The 22,551-nt window shown below is 44.5% G+C and overlaps 2 protein-coding genes across 2 annotated transcripts; both read left to right on the forward strand.

Moving 5' to 3' along the window:
• Positions 1 to 478: 478 nt before the first annotated feature.
• lpar4 (lysophosphatidic acid receptor 4) lies at positions 479 to 8,986 on the forward strand. The gene is made up of 3 exons (XM_083651366.1): positions 479 to 769; positions 6,850 to 7,628; positions 7,798 to 8,986. Exons 2-3 carry the CDS (start codon positions 7,053 to 7,055, stop codon positions 8,302 to 8,304), a joined length of 1,083 nt encoding a protein of 360 aa, XP_083507492.1. The 5' UTR covers positions 479 to 769; positions 6,850 to 7,052; the 3' UTR covers positions 8,305 to 8,986.
• Positions 8,987 to 11,316: 2,330 nt separating this feature from the next.
• Positions 11,317 to 18,375, forward strand: p2ry10 (P2Y receptor family member 10). Its single transcript, XM_083651361.1, has 5 exons — positions 11,317 to 11,395; positions 11,522 to 11,923; positions 13,936 to 14,311; positions 14,799 to 14,979; positions 15,258 to 18,375. The coding sequence occupies exons 3-5, from the start codon at positions 14,127 to 14,129 to the stop codon at positions 16,170 to 16,172; spliced, it is 1,281 nt and encodes a 426-aa protein (XP_083507487.1). The 5' UTR covers positions 11,317 to 11,395; positions 11,522 to 11,923; positions 13,936 to 14,126; the 3' UTR covers positions 16,173 to 18,375.
• The last annotated feature ends 4,176 nt before the right edge of the window (positions 18,376 to 22,551 follow it).

The raw sequence follows: 22,551 nt of genomic DNA on the forward strand, positions 1-22,551 counted from the left end.
CCAGCTGGAACTCATAGTGCACGCCTTTTAATTTGCCACCACTACTTCGCTGTGCTGATAGCTTATACAAAAGCCATCATCAGCTCTCCAGTTTAGCAGCTGATGACACCAGGCTGTCCAACCCAACCAGGCTGTCCCCTCCCCTCCTCTCTCCTTCCCTCCTCCTCCACAGTCCACTATTCACCCCCACACACCCACCCCAGGCAGCGCCCCCCTTCTCGCCCGACCGAGGTGCTATTGTCTCGTTTCCTGTGGCTGTGCAAGCCGCCCTCCAGCCAACACACACACACACACACACACACACACACACACACACACACACACACACACACACACACACACACACACACACACACACACACACACACACACACACACACACACACACACACACACACACACACGAGAGTCTCTCTGGGGTGAGTTGAACTGGCGCGGTGGATTTGACGCGTTCCCATTTCCAGTGGAGGGAGCGAGTCGTCAAGATTAATTCAAGAAACACCCGCAGGATTTTTCTTTAGCTTTTATACTTACAATTAACAAACATTCCCACCACGCGTGTTTTTTGGTCGGCGTTCGAGTCGGAGGGAAATCCAGGGAGACGCCAAGGACACCGTCTGTAGACCCAGCAGCCAGAAAGTATGGAGCGTTTCTTTTGACAGCTGCGCCGCCCGCCGCGCTGCTGCCTGCCTGGCTGCCAGACTGACAAACAACAGTGACAAGGAGCTGAGCTGTCACCATCACATTCAACTGCGACATTAACAAGAAAGTAAGTTTTGTTTATATTATGGCTAGTTGTCAGAAACATTTTTAGTGGCTGCTTCCTTTGTAAGAGAAACAATGTGCGCGCTTTAGCCACAGAAAATGTAGCCATTAACGGTGCCATTCAGTTGACCATCTTTGAAATCAATTAAAATCAGAATGATCCAATTTAGACTGTTAGCTCTGATGTTACAGCTGCTATTAATTACAGAACCCTCAATATATTGCAGTGTTGCAAAAACAAGTAAGAAAATGTACGTTTATTGCCAAATTGGGCAGTGGTTCTCAAGGTGGGGTCCGTGGAGCCTCAGGGGTCCTTGATGGGGGGTTCCAAGGGCAAGGGGTCCCCCCAGAAAAAAGGGGAATCATTTATTTTTTCACTATACTATAGTTCCATCCATAAGTAACACAATGACAGAATGTATGACTGTTTTGGTCATGGGTTTCATATGCTTTTTGTAATAAAACATCTAAAAGCAAAAATCGCATCAGATGGGTAACCCTGGGACAAAATCTTTCAAATACTCTAACGCTAGGGGTCCGTTGTCAAAACTGTGGGTCCTTGACCTGAAAAAGTTTGAGAACCACATTGTGGCATCAGAACAATGCATCATAACCTATTCTTAATGACGAGCATTAATAAGTAGTACTATATTGTATTATGGTGGCTTAATGTGGGTTAGAATTATAACAAGAACTTTCTGATGCACTCTTATGGACATCTTTTAGTAATTCCCTGCCGCCCAGCACATGACTGACTGGATGAGTTGCCTGTAAGCAGAAGCTGTGTCTTGCTTTGAGCTGCTCTCTGCTCCGGGTCCCTCTGAGCATGTGAGAGAAGGGAACAGCTGGATGTGAGCTGGAGCTGAACCTGATCTGTGTGGAGCAGCAGGTCTCAGAGGCCTGTTTCTCCAACCCTGCATGTCACAGGCTGCGGGGAAACCCTGTAACTCTGCAGCTGTCCACCACCTGAGCCGCCTCAGGCTTTCATGACTGACAAACACACACATACACACACACACACACACAGACACGCACACACGCACACATGCAAACGTGATGCAAAAATTCATTTGTGAGGGATCGACAGAATCTTGTATGTTTTTCAAATAATAGCATATCAATTTCAGGTCACAGCATTTTTACAAAAATGGTTACACTGTAGATACATCATTTTGATTTTGGAATCAAACCCCTCATTTCTTTCACATGCAGTGAAAACTTATTTTCACATGTAAAGAGACAATTGACATGCAACATTTTTCTAAAGGGATGGGTAGGCCTATAGTTTGTGTTCATTCAACTCAAACACACTGTATAGCAGCCAAACCCAATTATGGACTCCCTGCAGAAACAACATCAGCTAAATATGAGTCGGGCAGTGTCAGGGGTCCTGGGACAGAGCCACAGTACACAGAACCCTACAGTGTGTGTGTTTGTGTGTCTGTGTATGTGTGTGTGTGTGTGTGTGTGTGTGTGTGTGTGTGTGTGTGTGAGAGCGCGCGCGCGTGCGTGCTGCATCTACGTGAGTGTGTGTGTGTGTGTGTGTGTGTGTGTGTGTGCGTGTGTGTGTGAGCGCGCGCGCGTGCTGCATCTACGTGAGTGTGTGTGTGTGTGTGTGCGTGTGTGTGTGTGTGCATGTGTGCCTGCGTGCGCGCGTGTGTGTGTGTGTGTGTGTGTGTGTGTGCGTGCTGAAGGGTACAGTGAGGGCATTGTAAGGGCCACTGGAGGCTTTTAGGGAGGCGTGTGAAAACGCAGTAAAGATGTCACACTGCAGCTGGCACAGGACTGGACTGATGGACTGCTTACCGTACACTCACAGCCTTGCCTTTGTGCGTGTCTGTGTGTGTGTATGTGTGTGTGTGTGTGTGTGTGTGTGTTAGGGCTGGCGATGTGGACAAAATCAAATATTTTTGACCAAATGCTGACCAATTTTTTCACCAATATTGATGTTGCGACAATATTGTATGGATTGTGCTTTCACAAAATATTGACACAATGCAGATTTTTGATAAATAATCATCATTAATGTGGCTATAATGACTAAGTGGCTAAAAGCAAATAATAGAAACTAGGAAAAGACAACACTTATGCCACATCACGATATTTCCATATCACGATATCGGTATAATATTGATATATTGCCCAGCCCTAGTGTGTGTGTGTGTGTGTGTGTGTGTGTGTGTGTGTGTGTGTGTGTGTGTGTGTGTGTGTGTGTGTGTGTGTGTGTGTGTGTGTGTGTGTGTGTGTGTGTGTGCGTGCGTGCGTGCGTGCGTGCGTGCGTGCGTGCGTGCGTGCGTGCCCTGGTAGTATGAAGTGCTTGCTGTATCAAATACAAATTGGCAATCATGTTTTTTATTGTGTGAGCTTTGTCGCGGCAACTACTGTATAAGTGCACTCGGAGAGCACAGAACTCCGCCAAGCCTTGGCGGAGTTCAAGGCCAACAATAGTCCAGTCTCCTAAGATCTGCACATTTAGTGAGTCGGGTCGGATCTGCACCAAAATGTAATGGGTTCTTCCTTGGACCATGTCACACCCTTCCACAAAGTTTCATGAAGATCGACCCAGTCGTTTTTCCGTAATCCTGCTTACAAACAAACAGACAAAACATAACCTCATTGGCAGAGGGAATAATTAGCAGACAATGCCAAGGAAGTCAAGTACAATTATGATACAAGTACAGGAAGGTAATAGATGAAATAGATAAAATAATGGTTAAGTACATAATATACCTAGCTAGAAGGTCCTGGGTTCCATTCCCACCTGGGACGCTGTGAGCGCTGAAGGAGTGCGTGCCCGTCCGCATGTCCTCGAGTGCCCACCGCCCGGGTGGGGTCGTCAAAAAGGGCCTTTCTGTGTGGAGTTTGCATGTTCTCCCCGTGCCCCCTGGGGGTTTCCTTCATATAGGAACCCCACACCAAAACATGCAATATCCTGGTCGCTGATGTGGTGCCTCCTCAGGGGCGCCTGGGAGGGAGGGGAACTCGTTGGAATAGCGTGATCCTCCCACGTGCTATGTCCTACCGGTGAAGCTTCCCCTGTCAGGTGAAAAGAAGCGGCTGGCTACTGCCCATGTCTCGGAGGAAGCATGGAGCCAGTTTTGGCTCTCCCCAGATCGGCAGAGGGTGGAGCAGCAACCAGGATAAATAAATTAAAATTAGCACTAAATTAAAATTAGTACCGTACATAATATACCTACAACAATAGAGACACTGTGTAACGCGTCATCATTCAGAAACCACGCCCAAGACGGGGGAAAACACAAACTCCTGTCCAATCCTGGCGTTCTCCTATGTCACGTGCATGGTTGCATGTTGCACCAAAAGATCGTATATACGGAAGATGAACACTCCAACTTACTTCTTGACAGCTAGATCCACATTTTTCTTCTTGCCAATTCTCAATGGCTTCCTTGTTTTGCTCAGGAGTACAAAAAAACTTTAACTGGCGATTTTTTTACATATGTTTTCTGCACAGCCCACCACACAACAGCTTTTAGCTATGTTTAATTCAAGGAAAATGACGCTGGTGTGTGGAAATGAACGGAGCTCTTCCCCCATGATGGGCGTGGCCTATTACATGCAGTGTCTCTATAGAGACAGTGCAAATAGTAATACCTGTAATGCAAATAATAAATTCTGATTCAGATAAGCCTATACATTCAGGCGGTGTCTCGTCATAGATGCGTGGTCAATGGGTCAGCATGGGCGAAATCCCCCCATTCTCCCCTTTCAGCATAGTTAGCATTTAGCTGCTAGCCCAGCCCAGGCAGACAGGATCAGGGATTCAACCAACACAGTAAACGCACATCTGAACAGACATCTAGGTACCTGCTCTAGAATCCCCAATCCTGTAGTGTAGAGCTGCAGCACCGTCCTTTGGTGAGTCAACCCATTGACATACTGTATATGGGGGGTTTTCCCCCACCGTCTAGTCTCGCGCGCCAGCCGTGGTAACATTTTGTGGGTGTTCCCACACAGACGTGTGCAACATAGTGAAGAGAGTTCAAGTTTAGATTATTCAAGTCTAGACACTGACAACAAAACCATCATGTTTCCTTGACAACAACGATCGGTGACGTGAGCAGCACTGAATTATTTTTGCACCAAGCCAACATGCTGGTCCCATGAATTGTTTACTACTACTAAGTTGTAGCCGAACCAAGTTATGTTTGCCGTCTGCCCACACGAAACTCCTCCATTTTATACCGTGAAATATATCTTACATTGGATTATTTAACATTGATTTGTTTAATATTGAATACTGGCTAAAAAATGAATAAACATACTTAAAAAAATAATAATAATACTGAATACTGAGGGTGGAGTTGCCTCCTAATCTACATGGGAACGTTCCTTCACCAGACAGCCAGTTACCTCACACACTTCTGGTGCTGCCCTACGTGCCACATGCCACACTGCCATGAGAACTGAAAGCCTCCAGATAGAGAGGACTGGTATTTATACTGACAGATAACATGCACACATATAGACATATATAAATATACTACATATACATATGCACATACTTACGAGCATGCTTTAATGCAGTGTTTCTCAAACATTTTCATGTCAAGGACCCGTAAACGGACACAAATTTGACCACAGACCCCTAATAAGATGTTATCCCAGGGTCCCCCATCTGATACGATTTTTTTTTTAGATGTTTTATTACAGAAAGCGTATGAAACCCATGACCAAAATAGTCATACATTCTGTCATTGTGTTACTTATGGATGGAATTATAGTGACAATTAATTTCCCCCCTTTTTGCTGGGGACCCCCTGGAACCCCCTGGAGCCCTGGGGCTCCCCAGGCCCCACTTTGAGAAGCAGGGCTTTAATGCATGTACATCATGCACACCCATACACACAGAAAATAAATTATGTTGCATTAACACTGAAATTAAACTCAATTCACCTGTCAAAGTTATAATTTGTAAGCAGCAATGTCATATCTGTATATTTGTGTTTTTCGATCACCCTACTTGATGTGAAGGGTGCAAATGAGACCCTTGATCGATAGAAAATATGAGTATAGTTCTCTAGAAACAGTGTACTGTCACACCTTTGTCAATTAGATGAACTAGTTAGTAGCCTGTGTTGTCTGATGAGGTGTTTTTCCACTCATACTGTGTTAAATTCCCCAATCAAGATCCCTGGACAGTGTAGCATGTGAGGGGTACATGCTTAATTGAGTGCCCGCCTCCTAAATTGGTTGCTTAGTAACAGGAGGGATTTGGTGCTTACCAGTATTTCCCCACATGCCCTCATTTTCATCTGTTGTGTGAATGACTGGAGTAAGTTATCCTCTCATTTGATTGGAAAAATGTTTGTTAGTTAACATATTAATGATTATACTGTATGTAGGCATACATTTAGAGGATATTGTGTTGTAAATACAAATAAGAAAGCAATGAGTAGCTAATAAATCATCTACTGATGACCCTCCCACTCTCCTGGCTCTCTTGGCCCTGTTGTGCAGGAGCCCAGTGTTGGGGTCATTAGGCTGATTGGGTGCACCTGGGCCCGGTGCACTCCTTGGGCTTAAGAAGACATTCAGACCATTCAGTCTCTCTGCCTCCTCACCCATGCACCTTTAGTTCTGTTTGTTTGTTGAAATGAAGTTTGCCTTGTCTAGTTATTTCCCCCCATAGTTTTAGTTAATTATTGTTTTTAACTTTTACTTTGGCGTGTGTCGTGTGACTCCTCCTTTGTTACTTGCTTGAGCAAGGTTGTTGCCACTAAAATATGTTCACATACATTAAAGACATTTTAAATTTAAATTCAGCGTTCCTTGATATAAATGATCCTTCTTGCTTTCTGTCCTCTGTAGACTGAAATACAATTTTAAGACATACTCAAAGGCATAGTGTGAATGTGTTTATCTTTTAATATGAAATATTATAATATCACAAATTTTTCATTGCATTTTGGTATATGGCAATAATGACATATGAATGGTACCTAACCATTCAGCATGCTACAGCTCCCATTGGCATTGAGCAACCGGAGTTGTTTGCTCCTTACTCCCTTCTTAGTTTTATTGTGAGGAAGTGACCATGTGCCTTTTCCTCTCTCTCCGCAGGAGGATTGAGCGGCCCCGCCGTCCCACATCCTGAGTGTGTCTGCCCTGTTTGTGTTTGTGAACGTCCACGATGGCCAGGAGGGGGCTTGCCTGGTGGACCCCCCACTGACGCCCCAGATATCCGCCCTGACTCACCCCTTTCCTGACGGCTTTACTGTACCCTTGATCTGTGGAGCCCCCCCCTCCCCATCTGAGCTCTCACCATGGCCAGCCTGGCGCTCAACGAGTCCGGAATGGACAACTGTGGCATCGACGATTCCTTCAAGTACAACTTGTACTCGGTGGTCTACAGCGTGGTCTTTGTCCTCGGCCTGATCACCAACTGTGCCGCCCTCTTCGTCTTCTGCTTCCGCATGAAGATGCGCAACGAGACCACAATGTTCATGACTAATTTGGCGCTATCCGATTTAGTGTTCGTTTTTACGCTGCCTTTCAAGGTCTTCTACAATGTGAACCGTCACTGGCCATTTGGAGATGGACTGTGTAAGGTGTCGGGCACGGCCTTCATCACTAACATCTACGGCAGCATGCTCTTCCTCACCTGCATCAGCGTAGACCGCTTCCTGGCTATCGTCTACCCCTTCCGCTCCCGCTCCATCCGCACGCGCAGGAACGCGGCGCTAGTGTGCGCGGCGGTGTGGCTGACCATCGTGGGAGGAGGGATATCAGTGACCTTCTTCTCCACCATCAACAAGGCCAACCGAGCCACAACCTGCTTCGAGGGCTTCTCCAAGAGCACCTGGAGGACATACCTGTCCAAAATCACCATCTTCATCGAGGTGAGCGAGGAGGGGCATGGGATGGGAAACTATGGATGGTGGTCTGAAAGGTCTCATAGCTGCGTAAATACTCATATTTACTCTTTTTTTATCAGTCTTTAACCCAACCAGAGCCATAGCAGGGAGTGTAAACCTTTAAATTAATATTTATGTGTCATTCTCTTCCCAGATTGTGGGCTTCCTGCTCCCCTTGCTGGCCAACTTGGTGTGTTCCTCGCTGGTTCTGCGGAAACTCCGCCGCCCGGTGACCATCGGCCACGGAGGTGAGAACAAGAGGCGCGTCCTAAGGATGATTCTGGTCCACCTGGCCATCTTCATCATCTGCTTTGTCCCCTACAACTCCATCCTCTTCCTCTACGCTCTGGTGCGGACCCAGGCCCTGTCAAACTGTGCTGTGGAGCGCTTTGCCCGGACTCTTTACCCCATCACTCTGTGTCTGGCCAGTCTCAACTGCTGCCTGGACCCCGTGGTCTACTACTTCACCTCAGAGAGCTTCCAGAAAAGCCTGACCACGGGAGGCAAGGGCTCCAGCACCCGGCCGGAGAGCAACCCCCGTAGCGACACACACCTCAGCAGCGACACCGAGACCCAGGACACATCGAACACTCTCACCAGAGACACAGACACACTGGCCAGCAACGGCAAAGAGACGAGGCGGTCCGAGACTCAGTTCTGAGTCTGACTCAACCAGGAAGACGTGAGAAAAGGAAGGAGAAGGAGGACAGGCTGGGTTTGAGAGACACGAGTCCTGAAGTTGAACTTGGAACTTGAAAAAATAAAGCAATCAGCAGTTTGGTCCTGGAAGTGACAAACACATAGCTCAACAGATTAGTTAAGTCCTGAGGTAAGTCCTGAGGTATGGCCTGGGCTTTGCGGATTACAGTAACCACCATTGGAGAGCAGAGGAATGTGTGTATCTGTGTGAGTGTGTGTTTACGATGAGAGAACACTGAGGGACCACAGACCCGGGACAGGTGTGACGGACCAGGGACAAGGGGCCTCTCTATATAAGAGACTCAAGCACAGTATCACTCAGGCTTAACAGTGCACGCACGCACGCACGCACGCACACCCACAGACACAGACACACACACACACACACACACACACACACACACGCAAACACACTCACAAATGCACTGGATTGTGAATAAGATTTGAGATTTTTGTCCGCATTGTTGAAATGTGCTGTTGAGTTCTTTTGTAACACTCTGAGCGAGTTTCCATTGTTATATTCAGCTTTCACACTATATCATTTTAGAGATTAATGTTGACACTCCTTAGTGTGGCGAGTTCCATTGTTATTACAACATAGCAGCACCCTGACCTGCTGAGGTGACTGCGTCTCACATTGACGTTTGTGGCCATTAAATATCTGTTCTGAATTGCTTTCTTGGCTGCATTTATTTCTAACCGTTCTCCCTGCTGCGCTTGCTTTTGGGTCAGGCAACCTTATTCTGAACAGGGACAGGCGGAATGTCCATTTGGATAGATAGGGGAGTTGTTGTAGCCGATACTGTGCTTCTTCGTTTTCGCCAGGCGCCTAGTGTGATCTTGTTCTTGGAACCAGAGGGCGGCTCTGATCCAAATGGAGGACCTTGGCCTGTGTGCTGTGTCACAGGCCAAATGCTTATTATGACTGGAGCAATGGTCCATTGTTTGCCTCTGAATGAGTTCTCTCTGTCTTAATCTGGCCTTAGACCACAGATCTGCTAAGTCTCTCTCTCTCACACACACACACACACACACACACACACACACACACACACACACACACACACACACACACACACACACACACACACACACACACACCAATGTGCACACACTCCAAAGCACTGTTGGCTACATACCCACACAAAAATCATGTCATACTGTATAAGTGTTGCATTACTTGTACAGTAGCAGCACAAAACAGTCATTACATTAGTCAGCAAATCCAGATTGAGGTGTTTCGTATTGCTCAGTTTCTGCCTGTTTTTGTGTACGCCATCTAGTGGTGAATGATGCCTTCATCCAAAGTCCAGCGTATTCATTTTGGTCATGGTGGAACCTAGTTGGACTATACCCAGCAGTCATAACACCATTGTGTTTCCATGGAGCTACCAAGGAACACCACCAAGGAGTGTAATATGTTTCTGTATGTATGTATACTAAAGTCTCTTGCTGGAGAGGGGGGACATAGTTCAGTATGGGACATTATACAACATGTTAGGACAAGTTGTTTATCCATCATTTTCATGGAGACATGCAGAGCTAGGGATAGTAACAGAATCATGGCCTTACTAGGGAATGTAAGTAGGCCAATTTGAAGGGTAGCTGCTGCTGTGGACTAGACAGACAGACAGACAGACAGACAGACAGACAGAGGGAGATGTATTCATTCTACTCGTAGGCCTTTCTGGGAGTGTAAGTGATGTGACCGTTAAGTCTCTCCGAGCAGAGACAACAGTAGAGGGAGTGGGGGATTTGGGTCAGGGGTGGCGGAGAGGAGGAGGAATCTACTGGAGGTCACAGAATCAGGGCAGGATGTAAGATAGTGGGAGTAGAAAAGACATGCGAGAACCGACCTTAACCTCGTGATGGGTTCATGTTAAAAATGCAGCGCAAATACTTGCAACATTAAGAGAGAAATCACTCAAACGTGCTCTTCCTTTGGCCCAGAGAAGAGCATTTCCCCTGGCTCATACTGTGTAGTAAACTGTCTGTATTGGCATGTTCTGACCTCTAGTGGCCATTTGGTGGAACTACCACTTTCTAACCCGATGAGAGTTATTGGATTGGCAAATACAGTGGAGACGCTCCACTTAATATGTCCAGCATGCACACTCCACTCCACCTACGTTTCACCACTATAGAGCCTTCTCACGGGGGCCATTTTGTGTCGAGAAGGCAGGGTAAACACAGGTGCCAGGAAAACACTGAGGGTTTCAAACTGCCATGATTGGAATTTGGAAACCCTCATTAGTGTCTTGCTTGCACCTGTGTTTATTCTGCCTTTTCGACACAAAATGGTCACCGTGAAAAGGGTCTATTTGGTGGTGTTCTATCATGTTTATTAATCAAGTGTCTGTCCTGGCTCTATACAGAACCATGATATGATAAGTTATATGAAACAAAACTGTAGCAGCACGTAGCCTATGTAATCTTGCATATTGTGGCAATAAGAGTGATTCTGATTCTGACACAGGAAGCTGCAGAAGGCCCACAAACAAGCACATAGCCTACGTGCATGACAACAGGTATGTGCTACACTTTTTCTTAAGTGCGACTTTGTGCATTCACTTTGTGACTTTGGAGGTGTGAAACCAACAGGGTGTATACCAACCACAGTTATTCTGTTCAACCTCAGTTCTGCTTTCAGCATGTCACGTGCTGTGCAGAGCTTACTGTCCTTTATGCCCACAATAGCCTCTGTGACTGTACTGTGGTGGCAGCATAGAGAAGACACCGCTCTCAATCAAAGAGACATAGGACATGAGGAGATGCAGCCTTGCAAAGTTTAAGAGGACTAAAGACTGATGGAATTGTCTAGGAGGTACACAGAGACCCACCTTGTCTTATCATTTTTCATACTAAGCTGATAAAATATGGTTAGAGAAAGGAGGAAGTGGAATATCTGATAAGGGGAAGCAGTTGGTTGTGGCATTTTTGTCACATCACCGAAAGATTCATGCAAAACTCTTAAGGGAGAACAAGTTCAGCGACAAGTCTGCTGTGTCGTCGGACCAGAGCAACTGCCGTGGCAAGCCCAAGCCATTTAAGAGGTAAGAGGAATTGAAATCTGTCTGCCAATCTTCTTCTAAATGTGTTTACCAGCAGATTGTTTTTCTGTCTAACCACAAACACCTTCTCTGTCTGTACCTCGTCATCGTGCATGTTGCTGAGTTTAGACTGCAGTTGCTATGGGACAGAGTGACGTAACTAATGGTGGAATAACATCACAGACGGGGGCAGAGCTGCTGCAATCAGCTTCAGAACCACTTCCCCTCGTCATCACTGACAGCCCGCTCAAACAGCCTGCACCAGAAACGTTTTCATGCACCCCCACACATGCAGAAATACTGTACACCCACTTGGCAGTTCTCCCCCTTTTTGCAAACGTGCCCTAGGGGTTTTGGTTTTTGTTGACGGTGCTTTGCTAAAGCTTGAAGAGAGGACTGTGCATGTGTTCGTCCATTCCGCAGGCGTGTGAATGTGACATGCAGCAGGAGCACATGGTCGCTGGTGGTCACTCCTGGGTCTGACCTCTCCCCTCCAGCCATGCTGGTCATCCAGCGAGATGAAAGCACAAGGTAATACTGCACCACAGTTCTTTTGCTCAAACAGAAATATGGCCAAGTAAGGAGGCTCTTTTGCAATGCCGTGCTGTCGTATCTTCTTAAGATCACATGTTGCTGATAGCAAGTGGTTTGTGAGTCGATCCTCTTTTACTTGGCACTATTGCTGCAATATCCGAATCACTCAGTATGCACATATGATTAGTTTTATTTGACAGGCATGATTTAAGCAGTGTTGGGGGTAACTCATTACAAAAGTAACATATTACATGTAATAACTCAGTAACTCAGTAATATAACTTATTACTTATAGGATTTCAGTCATATTATAGCAGTTACTTTGTCAAGTAACTCAAGTTACAAATTGAGTTAAATTCCTTTTTAAATCAAAGCACATATTTAAAAAAGATACAATCATTTCCTAATCAAACTGTGTGTGTGTTTTTAATGCAAATAAGCACTATAGATGACAATAACAAAGGAAAAGAATAACATTTAGAATTTTGGATTGTTTACACTGACTTCAAGGCAGTTGAAATTATTTTTCGGGATGTTCCGGGGCGGCGATTTCATTCTGCTGCTGCTGTTGTTTTGGTAAAAGTAATGCAAAAGTAGTGTAATAAGTAACGAGTTACTCTACACAGACAGTAATATTGTAAAGTAACGTATTACTTTCAAATGAAAGTAACTAGTAATATGTAGTATATTACATTTTGAAAGTAGCTTGCCCAACACTGGATTTAAGTCATATTAGATGCTCATGGGAGATGTAAACAAGGGTTTAGTTGACATGATTGCGAATTGATGATTTGATACAGCAGTGGACATTTTGTATCATGTATTTTGTATATAGCTGTGAAGATAGCCATCAGACATGATGATCACACTGCACACAGACACAAAAACAACTGCAATATTGTTTTTTCACAAAAATAAAAAGACTTGCAAATCACAGTACCTTGTCACCAAATAAGCTTGTGACAAAACAAAATATGTTCGGCTGAATCGTTGACACTCAAAAACACAAGCTTTTTATTTAAACAGCATTTGATCAAAGACGGAGCGGCACCCCCCCACGCCACCCTCTCTCTCTCTTTCTGACAAGCTCATTATTTGAAGTAACCGCTTTAAAGTCTTAGCAATGGTTTGCTTTTAAGATTGAATCAGAGGAAAGTGTGAGACAAAGGGTCAAAATGCTACTCAAATGTTTTCCCCTTGTGATTATTAAAGCAATAAATGCTGACACAATGCAATGATTGTTACAATGTATCACTGTATTTATCCACTACCTCAAAATCAAGAGGAGATAATAGCACAACTCTGCACATTTAATGTAATGTCATCAGTTGGCTGACTGCAGGGCATTTGATTGACAGTCCAAAAAGCCAATAGGGGCAAGAGACAAAATTTAGACAGACCAGAAAAAGCTGTGGCGTGTGCTCTCTGTTCCCCCATGGGGCCGCCCAGCACAGGAAGGGTGTTGGTGTCTTGATGGCAGGAGGAAGGCAGATGGTTCAGTTGATAAGCAGACAAGCTGCTCTCCCTTTCTCCCAGACATTGCCTTCTGTAATCTTTGGATACGCAGAGGGAGTCTCTGATTTATAACCTACCTTTAGGTAAAGGGGCTGGAAACCCTATTGTATTTATATATTGTATATGTATGTCAGAAACCCTAAGGCCCACAGTAACCAAACTTTGCACATAGTTGCACCAATCTACCAGTCTTTGGGGATATAACAGCCCATTTCACGTTTTGCGCATAGCAAATACCAGAGATGATGTCATGGACACTGATGATGTGACAATGCCATCAGTCAATTGTGACATCACTGATGATATCATAGACATTGTGACATCATTGTGATGTCATCAGTGAGTGATGTCATAAGGGATTGTGATTGAGTGTTCTTGTCATAGGCATTGTGACATCAACAGGCTTGAACCCCTGGTATTGCCGCTTGTGGCTATATTGATCATTATTATTAATTCAATTTCCTGTCATCTCTCCTTGTGTTGTTCTGTTGCAGGTGTTGGATCGTATGTGTATGAGTGAAAATGTGAAAGAACTGAATGTTCCACGATCATAACACCTCTGAACATGTGAAGAGAAGGCTGTTTCCTGTTTGTCACCTCTCAGTATTTCTGTCTTTGACCACAGAAAAGGGCATGTGTATAATGTAGCTTTGATAAACTATGCCACCGGTGTTTTTGTGAGAGAATGACTGAGAATAAGTCAGGCTCCTGGGCGGAGTCTGTGGCGAACTCCTCCTCGCCATGCGGCCATGATATGACCAGCTGGGAGCAACGCATGGATCAGCTGTACACCTATTTCTACCTGCTTCTCTTTATCCCCGGTCTCCTGCTCAATACTACCGCACTCTGGGTCCTCTGCAGGCATATTAGGTACACCCACGCACACACGCACAGACACACACACACACACACACACACACACACACACACACACGCACACACGCACAGACACACACACACACACACACACACACACACACACACACACACAGACACACACACACACACACACACACACACACACACAAAAAATTATGTCCACATAAACACTATTAATGCAATCAGATATTGGGAGTCAGTCAGTTACAAAGTGTCTAATTGGCAACCACAATAATGCATACATATAGGATGTTAACGCACAGGATGATGACAATGGCAGGTCGACAGATACAATAATACTATAAGCCAAAGTAACAGGACACTATCTACCTCATGGGTACAAAAAGCAGTGCCTCCTCCATATTGCGCTACCAATAATAGCAGATATTTGAAGGATATACCACACACACACACACACACACACACACACACACACACACATTCAGGACATGGGTAACATCTGTATTCCGCCCCACAGCAAGAAGACCAAGGCTGTGATCTTCATGATAAACCTGGCTTTGGCAGACCTGGCCCACGTCCTCTCTCTGCCTCTGAGGATCTACTATTACTTCACACACACCTGGCCCTTTGGCCACGCCGTCTGCATGGTCTGCTTCTACCTCAAATACCTCAACATGTACGCCTCCATAGCCTTCCTGGTAAGCAGCCGATAAGAGGGATACAATGAGAATAAGAAAGCCGAAGGGCGATCTGGGAGATATGGTCATTAAGAAGAAGGAATTTCATATATTAGCTCAGTCGAGTCAGTTCAATTAACGGGAGTCAAATGTGAATTATTTTGCTATAATGCATAACTTCTGACAAAAGCCACTGAGGGGAATACGAATATTAATATGTAAACTCCCTGTGCATGTGAACCCTACATACTAGTCAACTTCACCTCACTTATTTGTCTATGTGATCCCTCTGGTTCTAGATGTGTATCAGCGTGCAGAGGTGTGTGTTCCTGCTCAACCCATTCTCTGCCCGTAAGTGGAGGCGGCGTTATGACCTGTTCATCAGCATCATAGTGTGGGTGGCGGTCGGCCTGGGCTGCTCACCCTTCATTCTGATGAGAAACGGCAGCACCAGTGTCCATGCCAGTGCAAACCAAAACATCATCGATTCCCTTGATTCTACCCAAAGTCCCATCGCGTTAGGGTTATCACCCCTGTACACCAGCCCCAGCTACAGGCCAGTCTCCAGTCCCAACCCTCCTAAAGTTGGTTGTTTTAAGGACTTGCCCACACGTCGACTGCCTGTCCCTGTGATGGTCACCATTATGGTTCTGGGTGAGATGCTTGGTTTCGTGCTCCCCTTGGCTGCCATCAGCTACAGCTCCATCCGCATCGCCCGCTCCCTCAAGCAGAGGCAGATCCAGGATCAGCTGCGCTCACAGGCTCCGCTCAGCCCTCCAGCCCGGCGTCGCAGCCTCTTTCTCTCAGGCTCCTCCTCTGGCTCCCAGGCCGACAAGCTGCCCGACATGGGGACGGCCGGTGAGAAGCGGCGTGCCCTGCGCATGGTGCTGAGCTGCACCGCCCTCTTCCTGCTCTGCTTCGCCCCCTACCACCTCAACTTCCTGCTGTACCTGATGGTGTCACAGGACATAGTGTCCCACTGTGCCACAAGGCTGGCCGTGCGTCAGTTCCACCCGGTGTCTCTGTGCCTGGCCAGCCTGAGCTGCTGCCTCAACCCTCTGCTCTACTACTTTCTCACAGCCGAATTCAGATCGCACCTGTCCCGGCGCACCTCCTCCTTCAGTGCCTCTCTCATCTCCTCCCCGAACAGCAGCTCTTCTCGGCGCACGGTGGATCGAAGACTGATGAGCATGGAGAGCACTTACAAGGAGTAGCACCAGAGATATTATATTACTGTAGATGGTTCGCCGCAGGCTCCGCCAATTCTAACAAATGGTGGCAGCAAGTCTCCTAAATGGTCACGTTGTCACCTCTTCCCTGAAGTGTTGTGAGAGGACTGTGCCCGGTGACGCGGGGTTAGTGCTGACCTAGCAAGCTAACTTGAAATAGAGATTGTGAGTTCCCAAACTCCACACAAACCACACATAGAAAGACAAAACTGCCCGTTGTTAGCTCAATACAGTTGAAAGTAAGATATTGCATAAAAATAAAAATAAATCTAGCCACAGATTTAGCTACTACATCAACGAACTTCAGCTTTAGCTTTAGCTAATCGCTCCCTGCTAACATGAGTTCCTGTTGCCAAATCTCACGAGAGAGTGTTGCTGAGATAGAGACAGGTCTTGAACAAGTTTAATTTGCTCCTGATCTGTCTGTCTGAAAAATTCCATTTTAGTGTCAGAATATTCTGAAGATATGTGGCTTCGGACAATGGGTCGAATATTTACTTGAATGAATATGCGGGCAAAATAATCTGTCATAATCTGAGATCACGTTGACTTTTCCCATTGACTCCAATAGACTCAGACCTGCCGAAAACCTCCTAAGTGGGCGTGTCCGTGGAAAGCCATGGGCAAAACGTGCGTGCCAAAATGACAGGAACTGAGTTGAAGTTGGGCTGTCTTGCTTGAAAATCTCATCGTCTTTGATAGCACTCTTCAGAACCAAATCTGTTTTCCTTGGAGGATGACCTAACTATATAGCCCCTCCCTCATGACAAACATTATGTCTCTGTGATGTATGTGGTTGAAAAGGAAAACAGACTGAATTGACAAGAGCAAAGTTGGACAACAGAATGATTTCCCAGGAGGAGACTGACTAGGCCTACAAACTGACCCGAGAGCAGTCTGACCATAGGCGATTATAGACCTTCCAAACAGGGGTTGCACCACCCAGAAGTAAATATTACTCCGGTAGGGGGATAAAGAAATTTTGTAAATTTTAAAATAAAATGCATTAATCTGGGGCACTCTGAGAGCAAAATGAAGAGGCTAGTACATATGAAGAACTACACACATCACATGAATACGGTATTCAAGATTCAAGATTCAAGATTATTTTAATTTGTCCCGAGGGAAATTTGTCTTGGACATACAGGCTGCCACATAGGTACACAGTGCCATAACAAAAACAAAAACAACAACAAAAAACAATAGTGCATAGCACACCAGTGCCGACATGTGCAAACACACAACCAAAGTGCAAACATCAATAATTTACAGTAGGCAATCAGCAATACATTACCTATGACCTGAGTTTAGGAGACTGACTGATATGGGGATGAAGGAGTATTTGTATCTGTTGAGGTGTCTTTTTTTGTTCTTGATTGGGACTCTGTAACGCCTGCCAGATGGAAGCAGTTTGTATTCTGAATACAAGACATGAGAGGGGTCAGCAATATCTTCCTAGCTTGTCTGATTACAGTTTCCTCAAAGAGTATTTGAAGGGTGGGCTGCTCCCTCACACCCATCACTTTCATTGCAGTATGAGCCAGTCTATTTATTTGTGATTTCAGCTTAACTGGTAAGTTGCCAAACCAAGCAGATATACCGTAACGAAAAATGCTCTCTATAACAGCATGATAAAATAATAACAAAATCCTCTGTCCGACCCCAAACACCCTGAGTCGTCGCAGGAAGTACAGTCGCTGCTGGATCCTAGAGCACACAGAGTTTACATGGACATTCCAAGATAGGTTACAATCAATATGTACACCCAAGTATTTGTATGAATGAACCTGGGCAATTTGGGCATTATGGACTAACACTGGGGAATGATCCCCCAGGTGCCCTGGATCAAAAATAATTTCCTCTGTTTTTTTTGTATTTGCAATGAGGTGATGGTCCTCACACCACTGTACAATCCTTTCGACCTCCAGACTATAACTCGAAATGTCTGTGTCTGTGTCTATAAGACCCAAGATGGCAGTGTCGTCTGAAAATTTAATAATGAAAATTCCTGAATGAATACTTCTACAATAATTTGTGTACACTGTAAAAAGAGGGGGCGAACTCACGCATCCCTGGGGGACACCTGTGTTGATCACCTTGGGCTCAGACAGTGTCTGGTTCACTTGGACTTGCTGGGTCCAGGCCCGCGGGAAGTAGGGGTGCTGCAGGTGCTGCAGCACCCCCTAGATTTTTCCACACAAAAAAAAAAAAATTTTTTTTTTTTTTTTTTTTTTTTACAAATGTAATTAAAAATATTTTGCAGTGCACTATGTTCCTTTCTTGTTTAAGAATGTTTCGGGAAATGAAAATGTAGCCTATTTAAATAGAATTATCAACAATAACAATCAAGGAAGTTACATGCTTGTAGGCTAGAGAAGAAGAAGAAGCGCGCATGCACGCACATGTTGTGTTGAACCAACCAACAACCAATACGAATTGTTTAATCTGGCAATAAAGAAATGTGAACTTGACATGCTATTTTAATAGCCTACTCAAAAATGCACCTCCCACTATACAGCAAAGAGAGGAGTCAATGTTTCTTGATATATGCCATTCAGATCAGAATAATTAGTCTAGTCATTAAGTTTGCTGATAATATTTCTATCATGTTAAGTCTGTGTCATGTTAACTGGTGTATTCAGAGCAAATAGGGAGATATAGAGCATTATCATCATGCTATATATCTCCCTCTTTGCTCTGAATGAGTGAGAAAAGGAGAAAATACTGAATAATTACATCACAACAGTATCCTAATGTTGATTTAAAATGAGATATTCCTCTAAATATGGCAAAAAAATGTTAAAAAAAACGCCAAATTTTTTTTCGGTGGGGCCCGCTTAAAATGACTTCCAGCGGCCCTGGCTGGGTCCTGTTGGTTAAGAATGAGTGATACCACCTGATGATATATGGGTTAACAGACATCTGACTGAGTTTACTGAGAAGGATGTGTGGCTGCAGAGTGTTAAAAGCAGAGCTGAAGTCGACAAACAGCAATCTAGCGTAAGCCTTGGGGTTTTCAATATGTTGCAAGATGGTGTGTGTTATGGTAAGTATTGCATCATCAGTGCCACGGTTGTCTTTATAGGCAAACTGATAAGAATCTAACTGCCCATGTATGTTTGACTTCAGCTTCCACACCATCAATTTTTCTAAACATTTACTTACAATAGAGGTCAGGGCTACTGGTCTATAATCATTGTGTTCTTGGGGAACAGGTTTTTTCGGAAGAGGAGTTATAATTGCTATCTTCCACAGAGATGGGACTGTGTGTGAGTCAACCGACCTCTGAAAGACAGGGTCTTCCGCACATGTCTTTAAGAGGAAGGCTGAGACACCATCAGGGCCCGTGGCCTTATTGGTGTTTATTTTTTTAAACAGTCGTGTGACTTCAACGGGTTCGATGTCTATTTTTGGAACGTCATCATCAATTGTTAAAGTGTTGATGACATCGTTACGTTCAGCAGAAAAATCATGTGAGTCAAACCTGAGGTAAAAATTATTCAAATCATTTGCCATAATATTGTCATCTGTTGAGTACAGTGGTTTCCTAGTAGGAGTCATATTGGTGATTGATTTCATGGTGTCCCACATTTTCTTTGTATTGTTAGCACTAAAGTCCTTTTCGATGGATTCCTTGTATTGTCTTTTTGCTGTGTTGAGTTTCTGGTTCAGCACCCTTTGTGCTGATCTTAGTTGCACTTGGTCCTTGTTCTTGAAGGCCAGCCTCTTGCGTTTGATGCAGTCCATGATGTCCTTATTAATATAGGACTTGTTGTTGGGGTATAGTTTTATTGTTTTCTGGGGTATCACAGCCTCCACACAGAATTTTATGTAAGCTGTAATTACATCTGTGGATATCCTCTTCACTATGCTGTGGCTTTACAGTGATGAAAAAATAATTGTCTCCTTATATAGCCTATTCTATCTGCATGATAGTGTTTCTCAACCACTGAACCGTGGCCCACTGGTGGGCCTCAGAGCACCATCTAGTGGGCTCCTAAAGCAGGTGTTTGCAGTCAACTACTTGAAATTAATATGTGGCAGTCAAAATCTATTTGTGGTGCTCAAAATCTATTGTGGTGTACCTCCACAAATAGATAACTGTATAGGAGACACTGAATGCTATAGTAGGATATGACAACACATTCTCCAACAACATATCACAATATGCTGAATGACACCTACAGTAGATGCAACTTTACCCAAGCTGCAGTCAGGTGATGTTGTACTGGTTAGCTTCCAGGTATGAATGTGTGTGTGAATGTGAACAGGGCACTCCTGAAAAAGAGAGCATTGCTCTCAGTGAGACTCCCCCTGTATAAATAAAAGGTTAAAAATAAAATAAAATAAAAAATAAAATCATCTGGCCACTAGGGGTTGCACGTGCAGCCAGTGCACCAACGTATAATCGCCCATGAGTCTGACCTTAATGTGTGATACTCCCTGAGGAAACTGCTTCAGAACAAACAGATCTTTGATCCGCACTGGAGATGGTGTGCGTTTTGTTGCATGTACATACATGCACATAGTCTGTGTCAATCTCTCTCTGTCTATGCACTGTAAAATATCACCACAGCTGATCACATATAGACTGGGTAAACCCATCCCCCACATGACCTGCTCTCAGAACTGTTCTCAGTCACTATGACTGGGAACTGAGAGAGCAGGTCAGGTGGGGGCTGGGTTTACCTAGGCTAGATCACATATGACCGGTTATGTTTATCCTAAGTGTCCTAGTTTGTGTTCTTGTGTTCTAAAAATGCAACAACTTTGAATAAGCTATGGCTATGTGACGTCACATGAAGAAGTGCTAAATGAATTGCTAATGTTTGAAATGTATATAAATGTAAACAAATGCGAATTATGTGCTTTCTGCTGTGGCCTCGACTTTTGTTTCTGTTCTTCTTCCATGATGGAGATTTTCTTTGTGGCAGTGAAATAAATGTAGACATGTGCCAACAGATCTTCACTGCACTTCCTCTCACAGTGCTAAGACGTGAAGACAGTTGGCAGCAGTTGCAGCCACTTTCCAAACTGGTAACGACCAGGCTCTGAGTTTTGGCAGTTTGAGGTTGTAAGTTTGCCAACCACCCTTCCCCTCCTCGTCGCATCTGGTATCTGCCCGGCACACTCTTGGTACTCACCATGTTTTAAAGTATAGGTATGCTTTTATTTTACTTTTGTTGTACTTCCAAAAGGTACACTTGAAAGTACTTAAACTTATACTGTGCAAGTCTAAAAGTTTAAGTATTTTTGCAAAAGTATAAAGTATTCAACATCAACTTTATACTTTTGCAAACAGGTACTGAGAATAGTTTACTTAGGCCTATAGTTGATACCAGAAAAATACTTAAACATACAGTAAGTTAAGTATATTTTATGTAGTAACTCACAAAAGGTTCAAATTCAAATGCAGCACCCTAACAGTCAAATCAATGGGTGTCATGGTGGCTCAGTGGTTATATCAGTGATGCCACACTGAAGGTCGTGGTTTGGAGTCCCGCCCCTTTCTGTGTGGAGTTTGCATGTTCTCCCTGCCTTCTGGCATGCGATATTGTGATATGTGATATTACTTTCAGTTTTGTTTTCCCAGTAGTGTATAGTTATACACTATAGCAGGGGTCCCCAATTACTTCACCAAGGGTCATTTTGCTGAGGGCCGAGGGCTGGGGGCCGAGGGCTGGGGGCCGAATGGTGCCAGTGTCTGAAGGGCGCCGGCGCGGAAAAGTTTGGGCATTTGAAGGCAGGTTTAGAGGAATAGCTCATTTTAAATTAACAGTTGTGATGTCATTATTTAGTCTTAACCAACAATATTTGATCCTTTTCTCATTCACTCCTATGTCACCACCTGCTCTCCCTGCAGGGCTTGAAATTAACTTTTTTGATCACCTGCCAATATGGCTGCTAGATTTTAAAGTTACCAGCCAATTAGAATTTCTATTAGCCAAAATATCTTTCTTGAAATAAACCAGAATATGAGTGGGTTATAATTTAAGCGTAAGTGTCAGTAAGTGGGCCGGGATGCTCAAAGCCTGTGTTGTAAGGGTCATACAAGGACAAAAATGCAGTCTTGAAGCTAAATACTGTAAATCCAAAACCAACAAGTTAATTTACATTTTTCAAACTTCCTCAATGTAAAACAGTCATTTCTTACACATGAGATTACATTTAGCCTGATTTCATCAAGATGATTGAAAAATATTCTAGAATTCAGACTGAAATGTTACAACAGAAGTTGACTATTAGAATGACTTGAACATGAACAATTGGACACGGGTGTTTGTTTAGAGGGGGAGGGGGTCATAGCCAGGTCAATACGGAAAGCGTGTATCTTGCATGTTGCGTTCAGGTGCACTGCATTTAT

Source organism: Poromitra crassiceps (assembly GCF_964638095.1).
Source record: "Poromitra crassiceps genome assembly, chromosome: 15".
Classification (NCBI taxonomy): Eukaryota; Metazoa; Chordata; class Actinopteri; order Beryciformes; family Melamphaidae; genus Poromitra; species Poromitra crassiceps.